Below are 25,387 nucleotides of genomic sequence, written 5' to 3'. Positions count from 1 at the left end.
TTTACGCTCAGTTAGTGAAAAAGCAGTATTCAATAAGTAACTGAAAATTCTCAGTGTCAAATTTCCTAGAACTATTCACTTTATACCTCATTTTGAATGACATAAATAATATCTAAGAGGAAAGGTGCCTACATGCTAAAATTGAGGCTTTCCTTCAAAACTACGAAATTTTGATGATCCCTGTATAGCATGCTAAATTAAATATCACACAACTTATTTAACATCCAACACATCACTATACAATCAGAAATTCTCTGTATGTAAACACAAGACAGACCCTTAGCTGCTCTAACTTCAGTTTACTGCCAACTCAAATGACTATGAAAGTAAAACACCTAAGAATCTTTCCCAAAATCTCAATCATATATCTGACTTAATGGCAAATTGCGTAACAAGGAAATCTGCGTTTGTTCAACTACATTTTTATTATTAGTAAGTGTCACTCTATGCAGTTGTAAACACAGAGAAACATTAATGGTCAAATGTGACGGCCAGGCAGTGGTCTGGATATAAAAAGGAAACAATTTTAAAATTAACTCAGTATATAAAGAGATCAGTAGCTCAGAAAACTAAGAGAGCATTTACCTGAAGTGAATACTTTTTTATGGTTTTCTTTTTTGGGCAGGAGGGGGCAAAGGGCTTAGGGCTAACTTGAAAAAAGTTATTTATCATTCTTAATTTTGTTTCATGACTTCAAAACAAATGGAGGCAGAAGATTTTAATGTGTTAATATTTAGTTAGACTTTTTTACAATGGTACTGAAGGATTACTTTCCCATTCATACCACAGAACTACTTATGATGCCAAGAACGTTTCAGAGTAAATTTTACACTACTTTCATTCAAATACATTAAACTGGCAGTTGCACTGTGGGGATTCTGAGAAGTCTTAGTGGATGTAATTCTTCCTTGCAAAGCTGACGCTGAAAGTTCCTATCTCCCTCCCTCGACCTTTTAGTTGTGCTGGAGCAGTTACTGATGGGGCTGTGTGGTAAGAGTTGATCCACGTAAAACATCTCTTCTCTTTTGCTTCTGCAGCAACTGAGTGGGGCAGGGCTGGAGGTTTTATGGGTGGAGTGGGAACTGTTTTAACTAGCTGTACTGGAAAGGAAAAAAAAAAAAAAAGAAAGCAACCCAGGGAACCACAGACTAACTAACCCTGAAGGCTATACTTACTGTCACTGGATTTCTGTGGAAGATCACATGGGATTATTTGTAGTGTATGTCAATGTCCTCTAACTGACCCAAGAAGCACAAATCTAGCCTGGCAATAGCAGACATCAGTTCTAGGAAAACAAAGGGCTTGTATTTGGCCCTGAGTACTATCACTTTAACCAATTAATATTTAAAATAAACCAGAGTTAGTCTTTATTTCATACTTGAAATGGACTGGTATTTTTGTCATGTATTTTGCATGCTATGGTAAAGATTCACTAACGCCAAACAAAACCATGTTAGTGTTTCATGCATTATTAATACTGTTTTTCTCATGTTAGTAATACTGCTTACTATTTCTAATGAAATAGGCCAATTTTGCTTGCACTGAAAGGTTCTTCTTTTTCATTCTTTGGAAATACACTGACCTGCTGCTATGAAAACCCTCTAAGTTTCAAATACCATGTTAATATGTCCCTGTACTCCCCACCCCCCAATGACTGGAATTAAGTGCTTTACATATTATTACTTAATTATGAAATAATGACCAAAAATATGGGATACAGATAGACTCTAACATTATGGCCCACCTAGTCCTGTGTTATTTTATATATTCTTCTAGTACCTTTTCAATGGAATATTTGAAAATGTTTTTAAATTGATAATACAATCACCTTGTGCAGTAAATTCTGTCAAAGTCTGTCATTTTAATGATGCCTCAAACAGCCTTACGAACAGTGCCTACAAATTCTGGAAACTGTGTCAAATCATTAAATTGGACCTAGAAAGAGGACTTAATTCATTGTAGAGAGGAGGCCAAGCACGTTACTTCAGGAAAAAGAAACTAATAGAACCTGATATACTAGGTTCATTAAGGTATAATAGGCATCATGTTTCAATTTGGTCGAAAAGATAAAAGAAATTATACTGAAAAATAAAACACACTGGTAATTGCACTGCATTTTTAATAAACTTCCATTTCAAGGAAGTCTTCTAATCAGTTGCAATGTTTGCTAATAAATATGGATGCAATAATGCAAGACACAAACCTCTGCATTTTTTATAATCTTATAGTGCTCTTTTAAATACAAATGCTCGCACAGGCATCTTATTCCTGAGATTCTACAGAAACCAGCCTGAATTAGCATCTTTGAGCTTATTCCACTGAACAAATCTAAGTATAGTTGAAACAGTGCCATATAAACAAGGTCAGCTAAAAATGACCTGAAAGCACATCAGCTACCCTGTCAGAAGTGCTCGTGTATTCTGAGGTTATTAATAACGAACACTCTGATCCATTTACCATAATAGTAGGTAACATATTATAAATTTACTCCTCAGACTATCTTTTCAGCTGCCTATATGCCCTGGTCTATCTCACCGTAGACCATTTGCACTATGTAAAGTGAGGAGATGAGAAGAATGGTTGAACTGTTTGTTAGAACATCTGAGCCACTGCCTTCCTACTATACTGTCAGTAGGCACCAGGGCTTCTGCTGTATCCCTTCTAAACTAGTAAGTTCAAAGTAAATTAAATACCTCTACCTCAAGCTGTTCACAGACAACTGGCAGGCAAATTTAGGTTATAGTTTTCAGTAGAATATTTTATATTTGAATACAAATTCTGTGCAATGAAAGAATGATTAGTAAACCAAGACTGTAGGCAAAAATAGAACAAAAACATTCTGAGATTGCGCTGAAGTAGCCCCTTTGTTGTATGAATGGAACAAAAACCAGAAATGTGCTTAATTTTCTGTAGTGTAAGTGAAGGCCACGGGCAGTTGATTTATTTTAATTTTTTGTATTATACCCTCCACTTAATTGTGCTATCTTAATTCCAAAACAAAATTCAAGTTCTATACTGTGAAGAGCAGAGTCTTTGTGCGCGTAAATGTCACAATTGTAATACACAGCATTATAGAGAAATTGCATGAATAGCATCGACTGTTATGAGCTTAGAATACTGATTAGTCTACTGAAAAGAGTACTATTTTATTTTTTTAAATCCAGATACCAGGTAATTTCTGTTGCTGTCTACACGCAACTGTCTTGCTACTTTTTAAATTCTCATTGCAATGTATGAACAATCTTTTACTAGTTAGGACAACAAAGACTTGAGGTACTGCTAGGTCAGTTATTTGGTAATCCTTAGATCAAAGATGGATCGGGATCAGTTCATTGGAATTCAGACCAGAAATATGCAATTCTGCATATACCTAAACAGCTGACTATTTTGTTCCCAGCCAAACCACAGGTATGTGTCCATGATAAGATATTATACATATTGCAAAACCTGTTGTAGAATAAATAATACCCCCTTGCATTTGATGAAAAGTAATGAAAATCCCAAGCAAACAACAGAGAGAAAACAAATATTAACTTTATATTAAAACTTTAATATTATTACAGACCTGAACAGTTCATTTTTAAATGAAATTATTGTCTAACTAGCAGTGGATTGTTTTGGGTTACTTTCTTTGGGGAGAGACCTACCTGAAATCAGCTGAAAAGTTAGGGAATTCTAGAAAAATGCTGTAATGATTGAATATTGTTAAAATAAAACAAAATTTGAGATTCTATATAGTATTAACGATCAAAAATATTTTCTGCAAGGCTCTTTTTAAAACGGTCAATACCAAATAGCTTATCTTTACTGGAACTTTATGGGAAAGTGTTTTGCAAAAAAAAAAAAAAGAGACATGAATTAGTAAGAGGTAGTACTATCTTATACAAAACCATAGAGAACTTGACTGCTTAAAAAGTAATTCCTTATCCAGTAACATATCTTACATTTATTTTGCACAGATTACCTTGCAGAACAGGGTTTTGTATTATGCACACCTTTGCAGAGCAATCTCTTATAAAATTATCTTGTAGAGATAAATGAAATGAATAACTAGACCAGCATGACATGGACAAAGCCATTCCCAAAATAAGCTAGTTGATCAAAGTGAAGCAGTTGGGCAAACTTACAGGAACCAGTTTCCAAAACCATTTGGTAGGAGACTTCAGAGGAAGCAGTAGGAAAATAAGAATAAAAGCAGAAAGCAAAGGAAAAAAAAAAAAAAGGAACAATTTATCAGATTTCATAAATTACTTTTACAAAGCAATTTTCTTTAACATTCTCAGTTTTGTAAAACATTGAGTTGTAATTTAATGGTAAACATTAGTGCACTCTAACCTTTGTGTATTGAGCTCATTAGCAGAAATAATACTGGAGAAATAAGTATCTGCAATCTTTGTAGATCAACATTATAATTTTCCCACATGAACAGATAAGATTGTTATATCAATGCAGTTTTATTAAGCGCTTTCACACATCTAATTATACCCTGAATATGCAATCTGACTAAAGAATTCATTTGAGACTTGAAGCCATGGTATCACAAGTATCAAAATGAACTCCAACAGCATATATGGGGAAGCAGGGAAGCTAAAGCAATGAAAAAGAGGTATAAACACACTGTAGTACATTACAACCAATTGCAGTGAAGCTTGCATTAGTTACTTCAAAGCCAAACAGTTGTTCATAACGTTTAAGAGTATTTTTAAACAGTCATATAAGTTTTCATAACAACAAGAGGTGCAGGCAGTTATAGTTTTGCAATGACAAATCACATTAGCATCAGCTGCATGATGTGCAATGATCTGGAATGTAGATGGAATTTTGGCTACTAGCACAGAAGTGGTCACAACTGGTATATACAATTCTAAACTGATACGCCATCAAAAAGTACAAATTATAAAGAAAGTTTTACAGATATTAAATTTGACCTAAAAGCTTAAGATGAAGCATACCGAAGTTTGTGGATTTTTCTGTTAACTATACAGACTAGCCTAGATTAATACTTCTACTGCTCAGGAAAAAAAGAGAACATGTACCAGTATTAAAAATACACACAGAAACCCACTCTATGTTATTGCAGTGTAGGAACCAAAAATACTTTTATTTACAGAGAAATTATTCCCTGGAAATAGTGAAAATTAGTTTTAAAACTCCAGCTGCTACAGAACCTTGCTATTTTATGTAGTTGTCAGAATACTGCACTTCATAAAAAAAAAAAAAACAAACTTTAACTGTAGTGATAAAAAAAGCTTTTATATAAAGAATTATTGTATAGGAAATGTGCACATTCCTAACATGACTATTATCAGCATTCTTCTCCTCTATTACATTCAATTGTCACAGTGGGGAATCCCAGGGCCACTTAGAAGAAATGAACCAAGAGATGCATGTTAATGTATGGGTCTAGATATTCCAATCACACCCAAGTATCCACTTTCTATAGGGTTCAGTTTCTCTTCGACAAACTGAAATCTAGACAACTGATGGAAAAGTACTTAAATTTTTAAAAAAATCTATTTTAACTGCAATCGGGAAGTAAAACAAAGGAAGGTTTTAGGTAAATGGACTAAGATCAGATCTGTTCTGCCTATCATTTTACTTAACACTGATATGAATGATATTACTTGATTTATAAAGGCCAAGCATAGTTCGGACTTCCCACTATTCGACCAGTCTGCACTCAAAAGGTCTACCAACATCTATTCAATGATAGGCTGGAAAAAAAATATATTTAAAAAATTTTAAAATTTTAATTAATTAATTAATTTATTTATTTGAAAAAAGCACACAGCTGTTTCAATTCCAGAGATTAGTTCTCCATAAAGGTACAAACTGAACTAAAACCTAGCAATCTGATACACGTTTATCTATTTAGCTGAAATTATGGTTAAGATGATGAATATGCTTCAAGAGGCTGAAAGACTGAATATTATCAATTTTTAATTTGGAGACACTACAAGATGTATAAACATGTACTTTGTAACAGTATTTAAGAGGACAAAGAAAAGCTGAAATCTCTTGGGCAACACAATGGGAATTCAATGGCTGCTGAACTCGCCCTTTGTATCAACTTATTATACTGGAAATTATTAAAAATTAGTCAGTCACTAAAAAAAATCTGAAAAGATAGAACTGACTGACCTCTCCCAACACACACACACATATATATATTTAAAAAGGCAAAAATAAAAACAGTCCTTTGTGTGAAGACCTACCGTCTTATAGGGATATTGCTGTTGTTTACTGTTAAAAGAAGTTTTAAACATGATTCATGCTTAAAACATGATTTAAAAATGGCAGTCATGGCCTTCATCATGTACTTGTTTCTGGTGTCTTTCTTGCACCACAGTTAGTATTCATGCAGCTGTGCATTAACCAGATCAGGAGGCTGATCTTGCTGCAAACTCTTCTTGACAAGTTAGCTTTTACTAGCAGTGTGGATTTATGACACATTAAATTGTTCGTGGAACTATGGTGTTAGAGTTTTACCTTCACGCAAAAAGTTGCATTGTTTAAACTAATTAAAAAAATGTTTGAAGAATTCAGGTCTTGGATTGAATACACTTAAATTTGTTTTCCACATGGGATTTGCACTGATTTGGCTCAAAACTGGTAAGACTGACTCAGTCTGTAACACAAATGCAGAGACAAATAGAAGTTTTTTTTGAGAAAGCTTTGATTACACTGAAAATTAGTTTAACCAGTGCAACTGTACATTCACTACATATTATTCAATGGAAGCCTGAAAACCAAAGCTACTACAAAACTTGAAATCCTAATTCTGAAAGAAGATGCAGAGACTCTACCAGAAAAAGACGAGATTACCACAACCACCGGCAGATCAAGATCCGCAGAGGACTACCTGGAGCTAAAAATCATACATACTCCTTCCTCTCTTATCTTCTACAGGAAGCTAGCAGCAGAAGAAAGTGAAGGAAAACAAAAGCAATCTCATAATCTGTTAACACTGTTTTTATCTACCAAGAAATAGATAATAGGTATCTTACCAGTTGTATTATTTATATATATGACACTTTTTTTTATAAATATACAGAATATACTAGATATACTATTGATTGAGAAAAGGCTCACAGCAGATTTGCAACAAGAAAAGGCATCATGGTCAATCTATTTTTACAACTGATAAATTTAGAAATTTATCACGGTAGAGATTAGAAAAGAAATCAGAAGGCTACTTATTAACTTTGTTTTAGCTTTCAGATACCTAAGTTTGTTGCTTCTCAGCCAGAAATTAAAACTAAAGAAAAGTTTTCTCTAACCGCTAGAACAACCTATTCTTCCCATGGTTATTTGGCCTTCTCTCTAAAACAGCAGATGAGACATTCTTCATTTCAATTTATCTTGGGTTCAAAACCTCACCACATTTTAGAAATGAATGCAATGGCAGCCGCCCCTTTATTTTAGCAAAAATAGGTGGAAATTTGGTAAATACTGCGAGATACAAAAAATGGCTGAGATTTCCTAATAAATGAGCCATCAATTGAACAGATCAGTGTTTCCCAAAGAAAACCTGGAATAAAATAATCTAAGTTGAAAACACTACTATCTACCTGTATGAAAAATGAAAAAGTTCAGTGATTCAAAATCCTTAAGTACTTTAAAATAGAGCTTACCGAATATTCCAGATGCTAGACTTATTTTCTAAAAGCAGATTCCACTTGTCATTGTATTCACTGAAACCTTATGGTATAAATGATATTTTGACTCATTTTCTCAAGAAATTCATCTTTTTTTTTTTTTTTTTTTAAACTGTAATCTACCAAAAACTCTTACTGGCAGATGAGACATCCAGGGGTCAACTTGAGGTTTTACCTACACTAAGTCTTTTAGATAACAGGTACAATTATACAGATAATACAATCCCCTAATACAAACCCCTAGAAGGGAATGCTTCACATGACAATGTAATTTGTGCTGCTGAATCTCACACCGAGTCAAACAACCTAAAATGCAACTGGGATAACACTTTCTAAAAATCAGTGTATAGAAGGCTTTAATTACAAATTTTTCCATGATATGGCAACTGTAGCATGATTTTGCTATTTTGGAAATACATTCATACATTGGCCAACAGAATAGGGCTCTGATTGTTTTAGATATTCACAATTCAGAAGAAAAACTCCACAAATACATGCACCATCTTTAGGCAAATTTTTTCTTCTATTGGGTTTATTTACAGGATAGTTATAGCCTATACATATCTTTCAACAGTTGAAGGAACAATGACATTATAAACTAAAAATTTAATCTTAATATTCTTAACAAAATGCAAACAGTAATAAGTGAAAACCAACATTGATTTATTTTTAACAAATACAGATAATTTGATGTCATTGCTTTGATAATGTTTTATTTCATATGCCACTCTTTGCCACAATAAGACTCTCATGTGCTTTGGATTTTAAAAATTATTCTAATCTTTCAAAAATGACCTAAACAATACATAAAACTTCCTACTATTATTTTCAAGGAAAAAAAAATCACTGGAAGACAGAGGATCTAACTTCTTCCACATCCCCAGTTTTTTTATTTAAACTTGAGAAATGAAATGAACTTGTCAAGCATACAGTATTCTCAAAACTTCTATGCCATTACTGAAAACAGTAACACATGCATCAGGGTCCCACTACAATTGTAAAGAATACTGTTTTCTTTTGCTGAGTCACATACTTACTAATCAGCATTCATCATTCCTTATGTTTAAAAAGAAACCACAAGTGCAAGGACATTCATTGCATCCATGCTTTTTGAAGCTGGACTTCTAATCTCGCCAGGTAACCCCCAACTCCTTTGGAGAAGCACTAAAAGGGAGCTAGCTGCTCACAGAAAAACAAGACCAGGAAGGGAACTAGGATTACAGTCTTTAAGCAGATAGGAAATCTGTTCTGCTTTCAAGTGCAGGGATAATACCAACGGGTGATCTAACTAACTACCAATTCCCCAGTAATAATTGTATCACAATAGGGTAAACAATCTCCTGAAACAAGCAATTCTATGTATTTTGGAACCATATGCAAGCCTTCTACATTTCAAGGCGTATAATGCTATTTAATTAACTGAGCTCCACAAAAACAAAACAAAAACAAAAAAACACCTGTTAGGAAAGGGTATCAAACAATTTTTATCATTTATATAATAAAACTTGTAATCAACCAGTATCATGGATCACAGACAGAGAAATGCTTCCTATGATGCCACATACAGATTTATCTCTTTTGAGATGCATCTAACTCACAAGGGTGAACACTGAAAAAAACATGAATAAAAATATGCTTTTCTTTTTCATCTTAGATCCAACTGCAGTTTGAATTCATTTGGAGAATATTCATTAACTTAATAAAATTCCTTAGGACTAACATAACTGATGTTTCCCTAATATCGAAGATTTATTTGTCAGAAAGGGCAACTGGGAATAGGAAGTGCAAATCTACTATTATTACATTTGAAATAACCATTTCATGGAAATCATTAAACTAATAACAAAAACTGAAAAGGAGATGAACCTCAATGATCCTTGTGGGTCCCTTCCAACCCAGGATATTCTATGATTCTATGAGAACTAAAAGCTTTCTTTAACAAACAGTTAAAAGTTCAATGTCTGCAAATGTATGTCTGCCTATACATACCATATGCAAGTAGTTTTTGTTTACAGATAAATTTATTCTTGTTTAAAGCATTTTAACTCTTACACCTACCTTTTGACCTCCTGCAGATTCTGCACTGTGATGGTCTTTCAGTTTTTGCTCCTGTTCCATTATGTCTTTCAAATGTTCATTTACCTAGAGACAAAATAGCTTATTCAGTGGTCTAACAAACCGTAGAAATTGCAAGTTTTCTAAAGGTCTGTAAATCACCACCAAGTTAAATGAAAAGATTTAACACTTATTTCTGACTCTATAACCCTGAAGCATAACCAGCAAATGTCAATGTTTCAACTGCGTTTTAGGTCACTTGCTGTTAGCTTTACATTGTACAAACTATCCTGTCCCTTATTATGTTTCATCACATTTGATTAAGAGTGTATTGCCGTCATTTGATTAGATTACGTGGTGCAGGTAGATCACTTTAAGCAAGGTGCATTCAAGTACAAACAGAACACCTTGCATGATAAATTACACAATATGAAGTCAACTCTTAACAGGGCCAACAAGAGACCCTCAACCAGCCATCACAAAATATCAACACAATAGTCAACGTCACATGTAGTATTACTGTATTTTATTTGAACTTGCCATTCATCTTGTTCACATAACCCATTTAACTGATTTCTGCAAACTTTGCTTTTTACTATCCACACGCAGCAGATGAAGCAACAATCTGCATCAGATGCAGTTTTAATAGACCTATGTACATACATTTCCCTATCCATCTCTAATTGAATTATATGGGCTACAAAGAAAATCACAGCTTGCTTTTCCCATATACATACCTTGTTTATCCAAAACATGACAGCATCCTCAATGTCATAAGGTAGATCTGTAGCTTGGAAGAAGGATGAATACTGCTGAGTGCATGCAATTACTTTCTCAACGCTGACCATCTCTACAGTGTATGCCATCATAAGAGTATCGATCATAGCCAAGTGAGCACTCTACAAAGAGAAGCAGGAATGCCTGATCACTTTCTTACTTATTGTTTGCAAACATAGCTAGACATACACAAAGACCATAACTGTAAGAGCTACAAGTTTTCTGTCTGTTTTCCACTTTTTGAATCAAAGACAAATGACAGAAATATGCATAGTGGATTTGAGAATGCAACACAAAGCATAGGAATGTTGACTAAAAAGTTACTGCAAATTAAAATAACTTGTGTAGTAAAATCAACAAAAGTAATGAACTTGAAATTGAAAGAATAAATATTTTTTATGATTCAAACATTAAATCACTTTGATGTTTTATCAGAGCCAAATAGATCTTCTGAAGTTTTCACCCTAGTGAAAACAACCCCCCTGCCTGATCGATGTTATTTGTACTGGAAATAAAAGCTGAGACTGGCTGGAAAACAACCGTCATTGTCGTGTGAACACTGCATAAGTGGAGGCTTACCTATTTTTAAACTCATAATCCAGGAAGATAATACAATTATAAAAACCTTAAATAAAAAAAAAATAATGACAGAAAACATTAATTTTTCTTCTGGCAAACTGATTATCTTATACAAAATCCTTTACTCTGAGGGTGGTGAGGCACTGGCACAGGCTGCCCAGAGGAGCTGTGGATGCCCCATCCCTGGAGGTGCTCAAGGCCAGGCTGGATGGGGCTGTGAGCAACCTGGTCTGGTGGGAGGTGTCCCTGCCCGTGGCAGGGGGGTTGGAATTAGATGGGTTTTAAGGTCTCTTCCAACCCAAACCATTCTATGATTCTATGCAGATATAGCTATATATGCACAACTTGATTTATGATAGGCATATGCTTATAAATAAAATATATCTTCTGTTAACAGACATGTTTCTCCTGATACTGTTATGTATTGAAAGACAATGGCTATTTCACATTTTCTAATAATTAAAAACAATAACAACAACAACAAAAAACCACCAGGATTTTCATTAGATTCTTATGACTACAGAAATGATGTCAATTTGTATAGGCACTGTCTTCTGAAACACGTGTTTCATGATTAGAGAACAGCAACAGCTTTCTAAGTATTAAGGAACATTTCTCCTGAACCAGAACGATTTCCAAAGACGCTATTTTTGAAAACATTGCCTTTAAACACATCTCACATTGCAAACAAAGACCCCAAACACTTGTTAACACCATCACTTCGGTTCAATTCTGTAGGAAAATATTCATATAAATATTTCACAAGGTAGCTTTCACAGCCATGGCAACAGCAATGAACGACACGAGTCACGCAGCAATACACTATAATCATCACAGCAGAGGCTGTACACACACACCGTTTATTCCAGAATTCTGAGTGGGGAAAACGACGAACAGATTCAGATTTCATGCTGTCCTTAGCGTTTGTATTACTAAAGAAAGTGATGATGCTGGCCTCAGGAGCAGACAGCAGCACACACCATTTTTTACGCAGTTAAGCTGCTTTGTTTGACAAAAAAAAAGGCAGACTATAGTTACTGTATACATTAACTAGAGATGTTCACAGAACTGTTACTGATAGGCAACCTTCCTGGCAACAGCTTAGGCTCTGCACACCCTGGATGTGCCCCGTGAGCCCTTCTGCCTGCTGCAGACTCTTATCCACGCTGCTAGCACAGGCAGCACGGCCGGGCCGGTAACCAGCATCACTCAGCGCTTCTTCATCCCCCCAGAAGACGTCAGTGTCCATCTCTTGCACAGAGAAGACTCATTCCAGCCCACACATCCTTTCTCTTCGGCCGCCTGCCACCCTCCCCCAGTAACTTGGGTGCCTGCCTGAAAAGATGCAGGGAGCAGACTCCTCAAGGACAAAGCCGGGCAGTCCTCACATTACTGAACAAGAAGTCAGTTCACAGAAATGGCTGTTCCCCTTGTTCCATGGTGGGTTTAGGAGCTGAAAAAGACCTGCCTCAGCCCCCTGTGTGCAGACACACTGACTTAAGGCATTACATGTTGGTTAAAGACCCTGTGTGGCTCGCCTCAGAGCAGAACAGGTGAGAACTCAGGTAAGAGTTGTTCACTTGGATATATGCTGGCTTAAGTTTCTTCACCTTAAAAGAAGACTGCTGACTGGTTCAGAGCCTAAGCTAGCTTCACGGACATGCTTATCAGAAGACATCCGTGGCGATGAAGGGATGCAAAGGCAGGCTATGACAGGAATCTTTTGGGATGGGGAGGAAGCAAGTGCAGCAGATGAGGCCTAAGAAGCTCCAAGTGCCAAGGAAGCCAGAAGCCAGACTCACTTCCATGCTGGACATAAAATCTGGCTCTACCCAGACAGGCTTCCAGGAAGCTCTCTACCCTTTCCCTTGGAGCCCTGGCAGAAACTAGCAGGTGTGCAACACAGGTGACTGGAAAACTACACCCTAGTGTGCGACCTAACTGCTCATCACAGTGTGTGTTCATACACAGGCTGACACTCCAAAGCTGGGGGAAGGCCAAAGGCCTACACCTAAAAACAATCTGAGACACAGGGAGGGAATTGCCTTCTCTGCGGCATTTTATCAAGAGATGGAAAAAATTCATTGAGCAGCTTGGTTCAGAGACTTCAGAATTAGGTTATGAAGCAACAGCTGAAAAATCACATTAAACAGCATGGTACTGCAGTGAAGTCTGCCCTCATTATAGAGGAAAAACACCTATACTTGTGCAAACAAATTGGTAAACAGATTATTCACATCCTAGAGTCAGTATCCATGGTATCCGTAAATACAGAAAATGGCTGAAAACATGATTTAAACGAAGTGAACTCATTACACCGTGCTACACAACTGAAATTTACAAAAATGAAACTGAAGTTTTTGTCAGTTACAAACGTTTTTATTTCTGGATATTTACTTTTATGGAAAATTGCCTTCTATTCTTACTTTTGTATCCCATACCAACATTTGTTGGCTGGATTTCAGATAAGTTTTCCGATTTAAGCTGTGACTTTAAAAATAAACCCTTGCCTACATGTAAAACTCTCTTCACTCTACCACAGCATTCACACAAATTCTACTTAGTTCTGAAACCCACAACTTAAAATGCAGTCCATTTCTTCTACTCAAACATCGACACATTCATGTGTTTAATACACGCATACAACATTGCCCAATCTATGTTTGATGCACATGTTGTTGAGTGACTGGAGAGAAAAACAATAGAGCAAACCACTGGTATCACTCTGAAACTTTATTCACTACTTGTTTGCTGCCTACCAATATGCTCAATACGTTATAAATCCATTGAGAAAATTAAATTAATGACAACAAACTAGCTGAGTCACCTATTTTCAATGTTTCTAGCAAATTATTAATGAACTGCAAACTACTTAAGCAAACAGAGAGAGGAATGAAAAGGATGACCTTAGACAGTCTGTACTATCAAAACAAGGTTTAATCAACTTTCACACACACCAATGGGATCCATGTCGCAACACTATTTTCCTTATAGTTCAGATAGGACACTCAAAAGGTCATTTTTATAGAACATTAAAAATAAGAATTTTAGTCAATTTGCATCTATGATCCTGAGAAACAATCCACAAATTTACTGATTTTTGCCAGCTGAAAAAACAAATTTTATTTAACAGACTTAAACTTTAAACAGTTACTGTACTAATTAAAATATTAAACGTTATCAAATATGAATTTTCTCCCCAGAAAATTGTAAGCAACCAAATAACAAATAAGATAACTTACACCTAAAATTTTTACTTTTTTTTTTTTTAAATTAATTTCACACACAGTTCCACTTTTTTTTCCCCACTTATCCTGGAGAAAGTCAGGCAAGCTGCATTCTTTTACATCTTTTGATTCATTATGCTAAACAAGAAAGACTAAATTAAAAACTGCACTAAAAAAAGTAGTATCCTACTGTTCCAAACACAGGGTTTATCAGCGTAACTGCTGAAGTTGTGAAAAAAATAAATTTAAAGTTATTGTAGAAATCAAGTTCCATTTTTTGTGCATCTCACTGAGCAGTCTATTTTAGGTAGAGTTAATAAAGCAAAAGGGAGAAGTCACTTTTACTAGTAAGGTCCACAATATGACTGAACCTTATTATAAGGAAGCGATCTTTTATACCCAAAGAGAAACACCGATACCATTCTCAGCTGGGCAGAAACTTGGATCATCTGCTCAGCAATGTCTTCTTTCTCTTCAGAAGCTGTAATACAACATCTGAAGGAACTCCCTGGAGCTGTTGCTGACTGGAACCAAGATGGTACTCTAAATACTGCCATTTCCTCCAACACATCAGCATTCTAACACGCAGAATTAAAAACCAGGAAGGATATCACACTGTAATATCCCTCCCACATCCAGAACTGCAGCAAAGCATATTTCAATAAATAGGCATGATTTTGAAAAAAAAAAACACCACATTTTTTAGAGAAATAAATAAAAAACTTTATTTTATATTAACAATTATAGACTGATTTACAAAAACATTAATCTTTTTAATTTTTTTTCTTCTAGATATTCTATAATACATCAGCAGTGAACAACAAAGGACGTAATGCACTTACCACAGCAGAACTCTGTTATGCTGAGATTTGGTCTAAGCCAAATTTTAAAAAAGTAATCTTCTAATTCCTTGATCATATCACTACAATGGTGCAAAGTACTAAGATTTTATATGGCACAGTATGAATTATTAAAAAAATACAAAATGCTATATTCTTAGAGATACTTTATTTTTAAGACAAACGTGGTTTTGTCTTTCTCACAGCTACACCCTGCACAGGATATAAGAGTTTTAACTCAATAATCTCATATAATTACTGGTTCCTTTCTGCTTCTTTAATGTAGGTTCCACAGCTTTATTTTCTGCTACTGAATAGTTCAGTAAGAGGCTTAGTGAACTGTAGAATTATTATTCTGAAGCATCACTGCTAATACTTTCTCTGTCTGCCTCATCTTTGGTTACAGAGCTTGCTCCATCTCCCTTGAAGAACTGCCAACAACTTCACAGAAAAACATACTGTGGAAAAGGTGTACATGATACCTTACACACACGGATACTTATGGATAGATACTGCATATTATAGACACCTCTGATATTATTACATACTACTGAGGACAGTTATCTTATTTCATTAAAGGATCCAAGTCAGGAGGTCTCTTTTGTCCTGGCCCTTTAGGAAAATCATAGATAAAACCATTTCCCAGTTTGGTATTTGAGGCAAAGGACAGAAAAAAATAAAGAAAAAAAGAAGAAAAGTAGTGGATATAATTGTTATCCTCACGCTTAAAACACACACACACATACAAACAAAAACCCCAACTCTTTCCTTGTTTTTTTTTATTAGAAAAAAAAAGTCCCCTAGTCTCACTATGCTTTGATAGACAATCTTTGACAGGATATGGCTTTTGTAAACAGAAATACACATTTACGTTCTTATGGAAGGAAGCTCATTGTGGTTCAAGAATTTTTTGACAATAATTTTGTGAAGGAATTTGGTCACATTTAGGAAAAAAGTCTTTACACTGTAGTTCTCACTTGCACAATAAAAATACATTTCTAGTTAAACTCTCTAAAGATTTTGCCCAAGCTGGACTAGGCACTTGAACAGAAAACAGAAAAGATCAGATCACTACAATTAACTGAGAGAATGTTTTATCACTTTTGTATGTATAGCTATACTTGTAGCCAACTGTGCTTACCTGTTGAAAAAAGGTTTTGGATTCATGTATTTTTCAAAATACAGAAAACAAAACAAAACAACCAAGTTTGGGTCACAACGTTCACATGCAGCATTCATACCACTGGAGACCGCTACTTCAGTGAACAAAAACATACAGAGTAAACTCCATGGGCTTGATGAAACACAGCCTGAAGATATTACATACAAACACTAAAACTACAAATATGTTAAATGTTTAGTGCATTCTTAAAAATATCTGACCTGTTAAAGCTAACTCTAGGTAACATTTCCTAAAATAAAATGTCAAATGTTCTGCCAGTATATGCCAGTTCTTGAATTAATGTTGAATATGCCGTCATGATTACTACTAGTGCAGGTTATTTGCTAGTTAATACAGAACAAAGATAACTGGAAAGAAACAAAATAAGCAAGAATACAATAGCCAAGAGATCATCCCCATAGAAAACACCACTGAATTTATAATTGCTAAGGATCATATAGGCTAACCACTATAAGGCACGTACTTGAGGAGAAAAGAAAATTAAGAATACCGGGTGGCTGATACACACAGTAAAAAACAGACAGGAACAGCAAGTGAATAGAGGATTAAACTTACAGGATAACAGCAGCAAAAGGTGTGCTAAGACCACAGTGGCGATCTCCTCAAGCATGACATTAACCCACATTTCTGAATTCTGCTTGAGTTCTATGAACTCTATGGTTTGAGATGGCTTTAACCTCCAAGCACCCTCTCCCTCCCCAAAGACCTAGGTAATCCAAGTCTTACAAGAATCTACTAGAATAATGAGAGGACTATCTATATTCCAATTCTCATTTAGGAATGGAAAAGGGCTGAACCGCAGCTCATGGGAAGCACAGGCCAAGGCTTGATACTGCAGGAGGTGAGGAAGGAATTTATGAGTGGAGACAATGGGCAATAACCCTACTACAAACTTCAAGGTTATTGCTTCAGTTATCGTGTATTTATTATGTATTAAAATGGAGACAATTCAGATACTATAGAGGGAATGTGTTTCAATGTCCGATCAACAAAATGTAACAGTCAGAGGAATTCAGTCCTGCCATTTGTCACAATTTTTGGACTTAATTCTTCACTTGCCTCACACAATACTTATGCCTAGCACAATTCTAAAATAAGCCCAGTTGTCTAGTTATTCTTGTCCTGCAATGCAATGATCAAGTTGAATCACCTCACGGCATTTTCATGAGGAACAAGCACTTAGCTCCGATAAGATGCTTGTTCAGCAAGAACGGGCATTACTGAGTCATGCTAAACACATCGTAACAGGTTCTACAAGGTAGAGGGAATGCCTTTATTTTCAGTGTTTATTATAACCTTCTGTATTTGGTTAACTTTTTAAATTTGGTAATCAGTTACATAAATGTATAAAAACATCATGGTTTGATTCACTATACATATTTGTCATGGGCAATAATTCATTTCTAAAAATAGATTTGTTAAGTATATAACCTTGCTGAGTTAAGCATTTTGGTAACAGTTCTCCTGCCTAAGGTTTCTTCATAATGCTAGTTAGGAAATTTAGTAACTTGATCTATTAACTCAATCCTAGTTAAATCCTTAACGGATTCCCAAATTCTTTTAGAATCACATCACCAAGTGGGACTTTGCCCCTGAACCCTTCCAGGTCTCCTCAGAGTGAAAAAAAAAACCCACAAAATTCTTGCACAACAAGCAGTGGAATCAAGAACTAGCAAATGAAGGTCATTCTATTATTTTTATCATTTTAGAGTTTCACACTACTTAAAAAAAATAAATTAAAAAAAATATTTATATATCCCCCCACACACACTCCACCAAGAATTACTCCAGAAATTGGCACTTCAGTGTCTTCATATCAAGTGCGCAGTTTCCCAAAATAAAATATTTTCAGTTACATAGGCTAAACTAAAATGAGAAATTAATACAGGATAACTGATAGCAAGATGAGTTATACGCATTTAGAGGAATAAACAGCACCAGCCTCAAATTTCCCGGAGTATTTTGCTTTTGCTGATAATTAAGGATTTTGAAGGATCGCACAGTCAAACCCTGTCCAGATAAACTAGAAACAAAAATAATGTAGAACAATTTTTGTTTTGTGCGTGCACAAACATGCATTGTTTGCTTGTTCTTATGCTCTAGACATTTAAACCAAGAAGAAACAGTAATTATATAAAATACCATCTGAACTTTTTGTGTCACGACAATCTCCACCAATCTTTGCAGAATATAGGAGTTGGGAAAAAGAGAGACAGGGCTTTGGTTGCAAACCACGCATATCCATATACAAATGGGAAGTAGCTTCCCCCTTCCTGACTCACTCATACCTGCATAGCAATGCCATTGATAGCAGTGGTTTAACTTCTCCGGCAGCTCAGCTAAGCACATCCGGAGGCTGTTGTCACAGACAGCAGTACCCCAGCCTGTTCATTGCAGAATGTGTGCTCAGGAATACTGGAGAACTACCACTTCTGTGTGGAGATGCAGGAGCAGAGACAAGACAAGCCATGCTGCTACAGAATTTGGGGGGTGGAGAGTTCAGGTTTGGGTGGTGTGCTATAAGTATAAGAAAGGGAGAGAAAGAAAAGAGGCTGAGATCCCAGAATAAAAGGATATGTAGGTCTGGGGTACTAATTTAAGGCAGTGACAGCAGAGGCCTGTCTTCTCCAGTGCACAATGCGCTGTGCTCCAAGTTCCACTGACAAAGCCACCCACGGCGCCCTGGGGTTTCTGAGACATTTTGAAACCTTGCAACCCAGACTTCTAGTTAATTTACTTTCCATTAAACTATCAATAGCCATTTTTGAATGACAAATGAGAGTTGTGTTCCTCAGGTAAGTGATGCAGCATGCTTTCTGACTGACGACACTTCTGTTTTGCCTTTTCCTTACCATGAAACTGGTTCTTTACTGTCACACCACTTAACATATCTCTTTCTACTGCCCTATGGCCTTGGGTTCTGACAAAGTGAGGTCTAATAATAAGCTCTTCTGCACAGAGTACTAATTAGTGTCATTTTTCTCTTTGCTCTCATTACTGCGATGAATAATACCATACACTGGTTTGTTGAATTACTATGTTTGACACCCACCAGAGATTGGAAGGTTGATTACTCATTGCAATTTAGGATGATTCTCAGTTTTACATAGAACGTAAGCAGTAGATCATTTTCTACAATTTGCTTGAGCAAAACTCAAATAATATTTGAAAGAACACTTCAAGTCAAAGAAAAACTGATGTTGGAAGTGACCTCTGGATTTCATTTAGAGCAACATCCTCAAGGCAGGTCCAGCAAGCTCAAGTTTCTCAGTGGCTTCTCCAGTCATATTCTTAATATCAACAAGGATGGAGAACCTACAATCTCTGTGGGCAACCACCTACCTAATGTCTTCCATCATGTCAAAGTTTGCTGGTTTTAATCTCAGTACAAAATCCCAGCTTCAGTGAAAGTATATGGCTAAATTAAACCCTACAGAAAGACTATGTAGCTCGTTTGGTTCAGTAAGAGAATATGAGTCTGAGCTCTCAATATCACTATTTGATACAGGTAAATACAGAACACTTCCTCTCCTATAATAAAAGAGATCAAGTTAGAAGTGGTTCTCTCATTTCTCAAACCAGAAACGACTACAGTAGGACATTCAATGGAAATCTTCAACTAAAGTCCAGTGTTGTTGCTAAAACAAACAAACAAACAAAACCCTGCAGTCATCCACAGCACAATCAAACACAAGTTACCATGTCGTTGTCTTTTACAATATAAATCAAGTATTCCTTTAATACAAGCATAAACAATACAGACTTCAGTTCAGCATAATTCAGCCTACCACATAAAATCTAAGGTTTTACCAGACAATATGAGAAGTGGGAAAACAAATAGGATGTTATCTTTCAGAAGTAGGAAACAAGCTTGAATTTGTGTGTGAAGAGCTATATAAAAGATTCCTACATTTTCACCTGACAAGGCTCCTTATAAATTCCATTCTGCCTTTTTTTTTTTTTTAAAAAAAAACATATACCCTTAACATGTGTTTTTCTAAATTTTCATTTACTAACGTTATGATGACGTGGCTTCATCTGCACAGTGCTGGGACCAGCCTAGCAGGGTAAAATTTCAGCTGCTGTGTTCTACTCCCTTTCCTTAGGAAACATGCCTCATAGCTGGAAGTTGTGTGTGACTCTTGCTTAAATACTATACTGGAAATCAAGACTTAAATAACTCAGTGAAGACATTTTAGGAAGAATTTTTGATTATAAACAGAGGCTTTATTTATTTATTTATTTATTTATTTTTTCAGAAGTAATTTCATTTTTTTGAGGTGGCCATTCTTCTTGGTCCAAATCTAGGAAAATATCGGTTAAAGAATTCAAAACATTATGTCTGGTCATTCCAGCATGCTGTCTTTAAAAAGAGGAAAACTAGCTTCAATTTTTGTATGAAAACACATGAAACCTTCCTGCATTTGCATATGAACATTCCTTACTAATTATTCCTTACTAACCATAAGAAAGGCAGAGAAATACAGTCATCATACCCATTATTGTAATGGCAATTACATTAAGAATAGGAATTATTTGTCCTTGTCCTGAAGGGTTAATAGCAACATCACATTTATTAACCATAACATAGCACAATAAGACATGAGAGGGAAACTGACCTTGTCATACATTTTCTTTTAAAATAACAGCTAAGGTCAAAAGAAGTTTCCCAGTCTCCTACTTAACTGAATTCTACCAGCAGCATTAAAGAAATTAAAACAGGCACAGGAAATTACACTGATCATAAGAAACCTGTTTCCCTATGGCTGTTCTTGTCGTAAAGCCTTGTAGGTGACAACCTGCTGACTAATAGCATTACTAAATCAGACAGCTGACCAACATTTTTTCATCTAGTGATTAAAGGATTGTGACAGGCCAGCTGTAACAGTGGCTGCTAAGCATGGAAATGGTCCACAGCGATGCTATAACATAAGTTGGAAAGGTGCACAGCGTTGTTTTGATAAATGTATTCAAAAGCCTTTCCACTTGTTTGGTTAATCCAGACTAAACACCAAGCTTCCTTATGACTGATCTTGAACATCTTCAAACAGGCTATGATACAGGCTTCCATTGTCATGAATCTCTTCACTTTGAAGTTAATCTGGAATTTAAGGTATGTCCTAGTAAGGTGATAGAATGTCTTTCTATCAGCTTTTCACAGAAACGGGAAGTTCACTGGAATAGTAACTGACACTTTTCCTTTTAGAAATTATTTTGGTGAAGGCATGGAAAATAATTATAATACCATCTTCCCTAAGCACATTTTCTTTCCAAGAAGCCTTTTTAAAAATCAAAAGGATAATTAGTTTGTGCCCCCCCCATAGAAAACACCAGAATGCTTTTTTCCCCAAAGGTGAAGGACACGGCAGGAGCCCACTAAGAAATGCTGTGAGTACCTCTTAGTTAATTGGTAACCAAGATAAAAAAGATGCCTGGTCTCACGCTACACGGGTATCTGATTGTAAGCTGCACTTTTTAAGGCATGAAAATGAATTGGAAAAGTGTCTCCCCTCCACCTCCCTTTGGTAATGAAATAATTGCCAGTTCATGTGTCTATTTAAAGATTAAAACAATAAAACACACGATCATGTTCTCATTCCTCATGCCTTTTTGGTTTATAATGTTATTCCAGGAGGTGTTGCGTAATTAGTACCTCTCAAAATGGTAAAGTAAGCTGCTGCAATAACATTCACATTGGAGTAAACAACTATTTTCTTTGGCAAAATACCGCTCCTCCTTTTCTCCCCAACCAAGGCAAGCTGAGTAAGAGGCTGGGATGATAAATGAAACTAAACAGGACAAAACAGCTGAAGACAAGAACAGAATACAGAAACATGACAAATCTTAACTCCTACCCTTTCATTTGCAAAATATCACTTTTCAATGACTTAAAGATGGCGATCACTGGAATGCATGTAGGCATTTGCTGCGCCTCCAACACCAGTGGTAAATACCAACAGCATTATTCGAAACCTCTGCTACAAGCACAAGAGATGTCAGTGCACGCTGCCCAGAAACCACACAGGCCCCTGGCATAATGACAAAGTCTTTGCTTCAGCAAATGAATGATCCTGTGCTTCAGCAAAACAAATGATCCCCAATCTCAGCTATTAAATCACACTGTTAATCACAGAATCACAGAAAGGTTTGGGTTGGAAGGGACCTTATAGCCCAACCAGTTCCAACCCCCCTGCCATGGGCAGGGACACCTCCCACCAGACCAGGTTGCTCACAGCCCCATCCAACCTGGCCTTGAACACCTCCAGGGATGGGGCATCCACAGCTCCTCTGGGCAGCCTGTGCCAGTGCCTCACCACCCTCATCATGAAGAATTTCCTCCTAATTTATAATCTAAACCTACCTTTTTTAGTTTAAAACCATACCCCCTTGTCCTATCTGCCCATGCCTTCTTGTGCTGGGGGGAACTGTGAAGAGGAGTGGAGAAGGGAGGGTTCTGGAAAGCCAAGAATTTTTAACTATTCTTCAATAGATTCAGAAAATAACAGCCATAATTAAGCATCATGTCCCACCAGCAGTGCCACGTGCTGCAATAGTTAGATCAGCGCTGGCCTAGTGCAGAAGATACGTACAACTGTTGTGTGTTTAAAAGGGTGCAAATCCAGGCCAGAGTCAGGCAGTTTGATTAGCTGCACTGTTTTGTCAAGGCGATGGGGTACAGTCACAGAACAAGATCTTTGCTGGGCATATTTGGCATCAGAACATTTGGGGGAACTGAAAACAGTTTTGCCTGAAAGGTGGTGTGAACAATAAGGACCGCAGAGGAATGTCATCAGGGCAGGCCAAAAACTCCGGAGAGGTACTGCTACAAGAACCCCACTAATATATTTTTTTTAAAATGGGACTAAATAAAGCAACGTAGAAATTGCTGTTCACTGAGTTGTCCAACTCTGACTGCCTTATTGCACTTTGTGTTTTAAATGTTGTTTTCTTTTCCACACCTCCTTCTCACTAAAATTATGAACCAAGAGACATCTGTTCTTTCTTTACAAACGTCCCAACTCTGTAATCCCATAATCCCTAAATGGGAAAGGGTGATTATTGGAAGCTTGTCTGAACTGCTCGTGAGATACACTACTAAATGTATTAGCAAACACAAGTCAGCAGCTTGTATGTGCCATCAGAATAAAAGGCAGTAAGCGTAACTTATGTTACCTGAGAACCCAAAGGAAAACATTATCAAACCTAAAAATCTGTCTGTCAGCATGGACAGGCCAATCCATTTCAAAAAAAAAAAAAAAAAAAAAAAAGAAAATCAGTATTGATGATGATGATGCCAAGATGGCATGGACACCATTAGAAAAACTGGTATATAATTCTCTAAAGAAGAAATATCACAGCACATTTAGTCACAGGTAACAGGCAATACACATTACAGTGTCTGTACAGTCTACCTGATAATCCAAAACAGTAAACAATTCTGCTAAAGAAAATTAATGCAATACACACTATAGATGCATGAACACTTAGCATCCTCAAGCACTACTCAAAAGACAAAATTCTCTGAAAGTCTCTGATGCTCTAAACAAATATTTTCATCTGGAAGCCTCAGTTACAAAGTAAATAGTAGATTTAAAATTAATCTTTCCTGCATGGGGACCTGCTATTCTCATGAAAGTGACTTAGGGAGTATAAGTTGGGACCCTCACCTGTTACTGTTTTAGTTAAAGTGATGCTGGTAGTACAATGAAAGAAAGTCCTGAAGATACTTCACTGCCAGATTTTCAAAGAGAATCAATTTGCTTGTTCTGTAGGTCTCATACTTTGATTGAAAAGTAAGATAGAAAAAAAAAAAAAAGCTTTTTGCTCCCTCTCACAGATAGCACGTGGTAATCCAACACTTCTCAAAGAAAGGTATTTCCCTGAGCTGTGCACCACAGAATTCATTTTCACCTTGTCTCTTCTCAAAGCTAACCTTTAACACTTTACTACTGAATTCCACGTGGACTTAGTGCAATACTAGTAACTGGCATCAGTGCAAATATCACTTAATGCATGGCTAGAAAAGCATTATCAAAAAAAAACACAAAACAATTATCAAAATCTGTAACTTCCTGTAATATATTCTGATTTCCCGTTTTAAACTAAAATACATTATTCTGCCCCAGAAACTATGACAATAAGGTAAGTAATACTGTCACGCCTAACAATTTGCAGTGTATTATTTTAATCTGCAAAGTACCATCTACACAGATGCCACTGCAAGGACAGAGGAGGAGAAGTGGGAGTTATACTGCAGAAGAAAATCATTTATCATCCTTCTGTAAAAGATATTCCTGGCAATAGGCATTATCACAACATGCCTACACACAGATCTTGAGGTCTCTACTTTATTGGGGTTGGCACAGAGAGATGATACCTTTTAGATGATACAACTGAAGAACTTTCAGGAAGGATCTCCAAGCACTCAGCTCTGGTTATCTTTTGGTAACAAAATAGAAGGAAGTAGAAAGAAGTTAAGTTGCTTGATGATAACAAAGCTTTGTGAATTCATGCACTGTGTTCTTCGGGCTCAGCAGTAACTTCACTTCCCCTTACCCTCCTACCCAGCCCTCATTCCAAGTCTTCTGGAAGATCCAGTTGCCATCCTGAGCACTCTAATCTCTCCCATTTTTCCTCAAACCTTCATCCTGAGGGCCTTCCTGAACAATTCTCAGTATGTGCTGTCTGACCAGGAAGGAAGCTCATCAGAATCCACAGCTATTTGGATCGCACTTCCATCTTTCCTTTGTCAAATGAGTAAATTTGTCTCTCTCTTCTCTAGTCCAACAGCTATCTCCAATATACTTGTAAAAACTTGAACAAGAAAGAATTTGTCAAATAAATAACGAGGAGAAGACAGATAGAGGCCATGCAATAAATGGAACAACAGTCAGAAACAAAGTATCATTTGACTAGAGTTAAATTTGCAAATTCAGATCGTATTTTAAATTCTTTTGAAAGAAGGGCTGGGAAAGATACTGAAGCAATACCAAGAAAAATATCAGCAATGTGTGTCTTCAGGAAAACTTGAAGATAAATGTAGTCAGTCGTCATACTGGAAGAATGGTG

General features: G+C 36.2%; 1 protein-coding gene across 4 annotated transcripts in view; it reads right to left on the bottom strand.

Moving 5' to 3' along the window:
- Positions 1-25,387, bottom strand: part of CAMSAP2 (calmodulin regulated spectrin associated protein family member 2) — an 80,924-nt gene that overhangs the window by 28,469 nt on the left and 27,068 nt on the right. For 2 of the 4 annotated variants that reach the window (XM_080602168.1, XM_080602169.1), the window contains exons 3-5: positions 10,451-10,612; positions 9,717-9,800; positions 4,128-4,160 (exon numbers count right to left, since the gene is read on the bottom strand). In XM_080602168.1, coding sequence (XP_080458294.1) covers positions 4,128-4,160; positions 9,717-9,800; positions 10,451-10,612 — 279 coding nt within the window. The remainder of the gene's footprint in view (positions 1-4,127; positions 4,161-9,716; positions 9,801-10,450; positions 10,613-25,387) is intronic. The other 2 variants (XM_080602170.1, XM_080602171.1) reach the window with 1 other exon arrangement.

The sequence above is a fragment of the Anser brachyrhynchus genome, assembly GCF_964034855.1.
Source record: "Anser brachyrhynchus genome assembly, chromosome: 8".
Lineage (NCBI taxonomy): Eukaryota > Metazoa > Chordata > Aves > Anseriformes > Anatidae > Anser > Anser brachyrhynchus.
The sequence above is the reverse complement of the archived record's forward strand: the minus strand, read 5'-3'. Positions and strand labels throughout refer to the sequence as shown.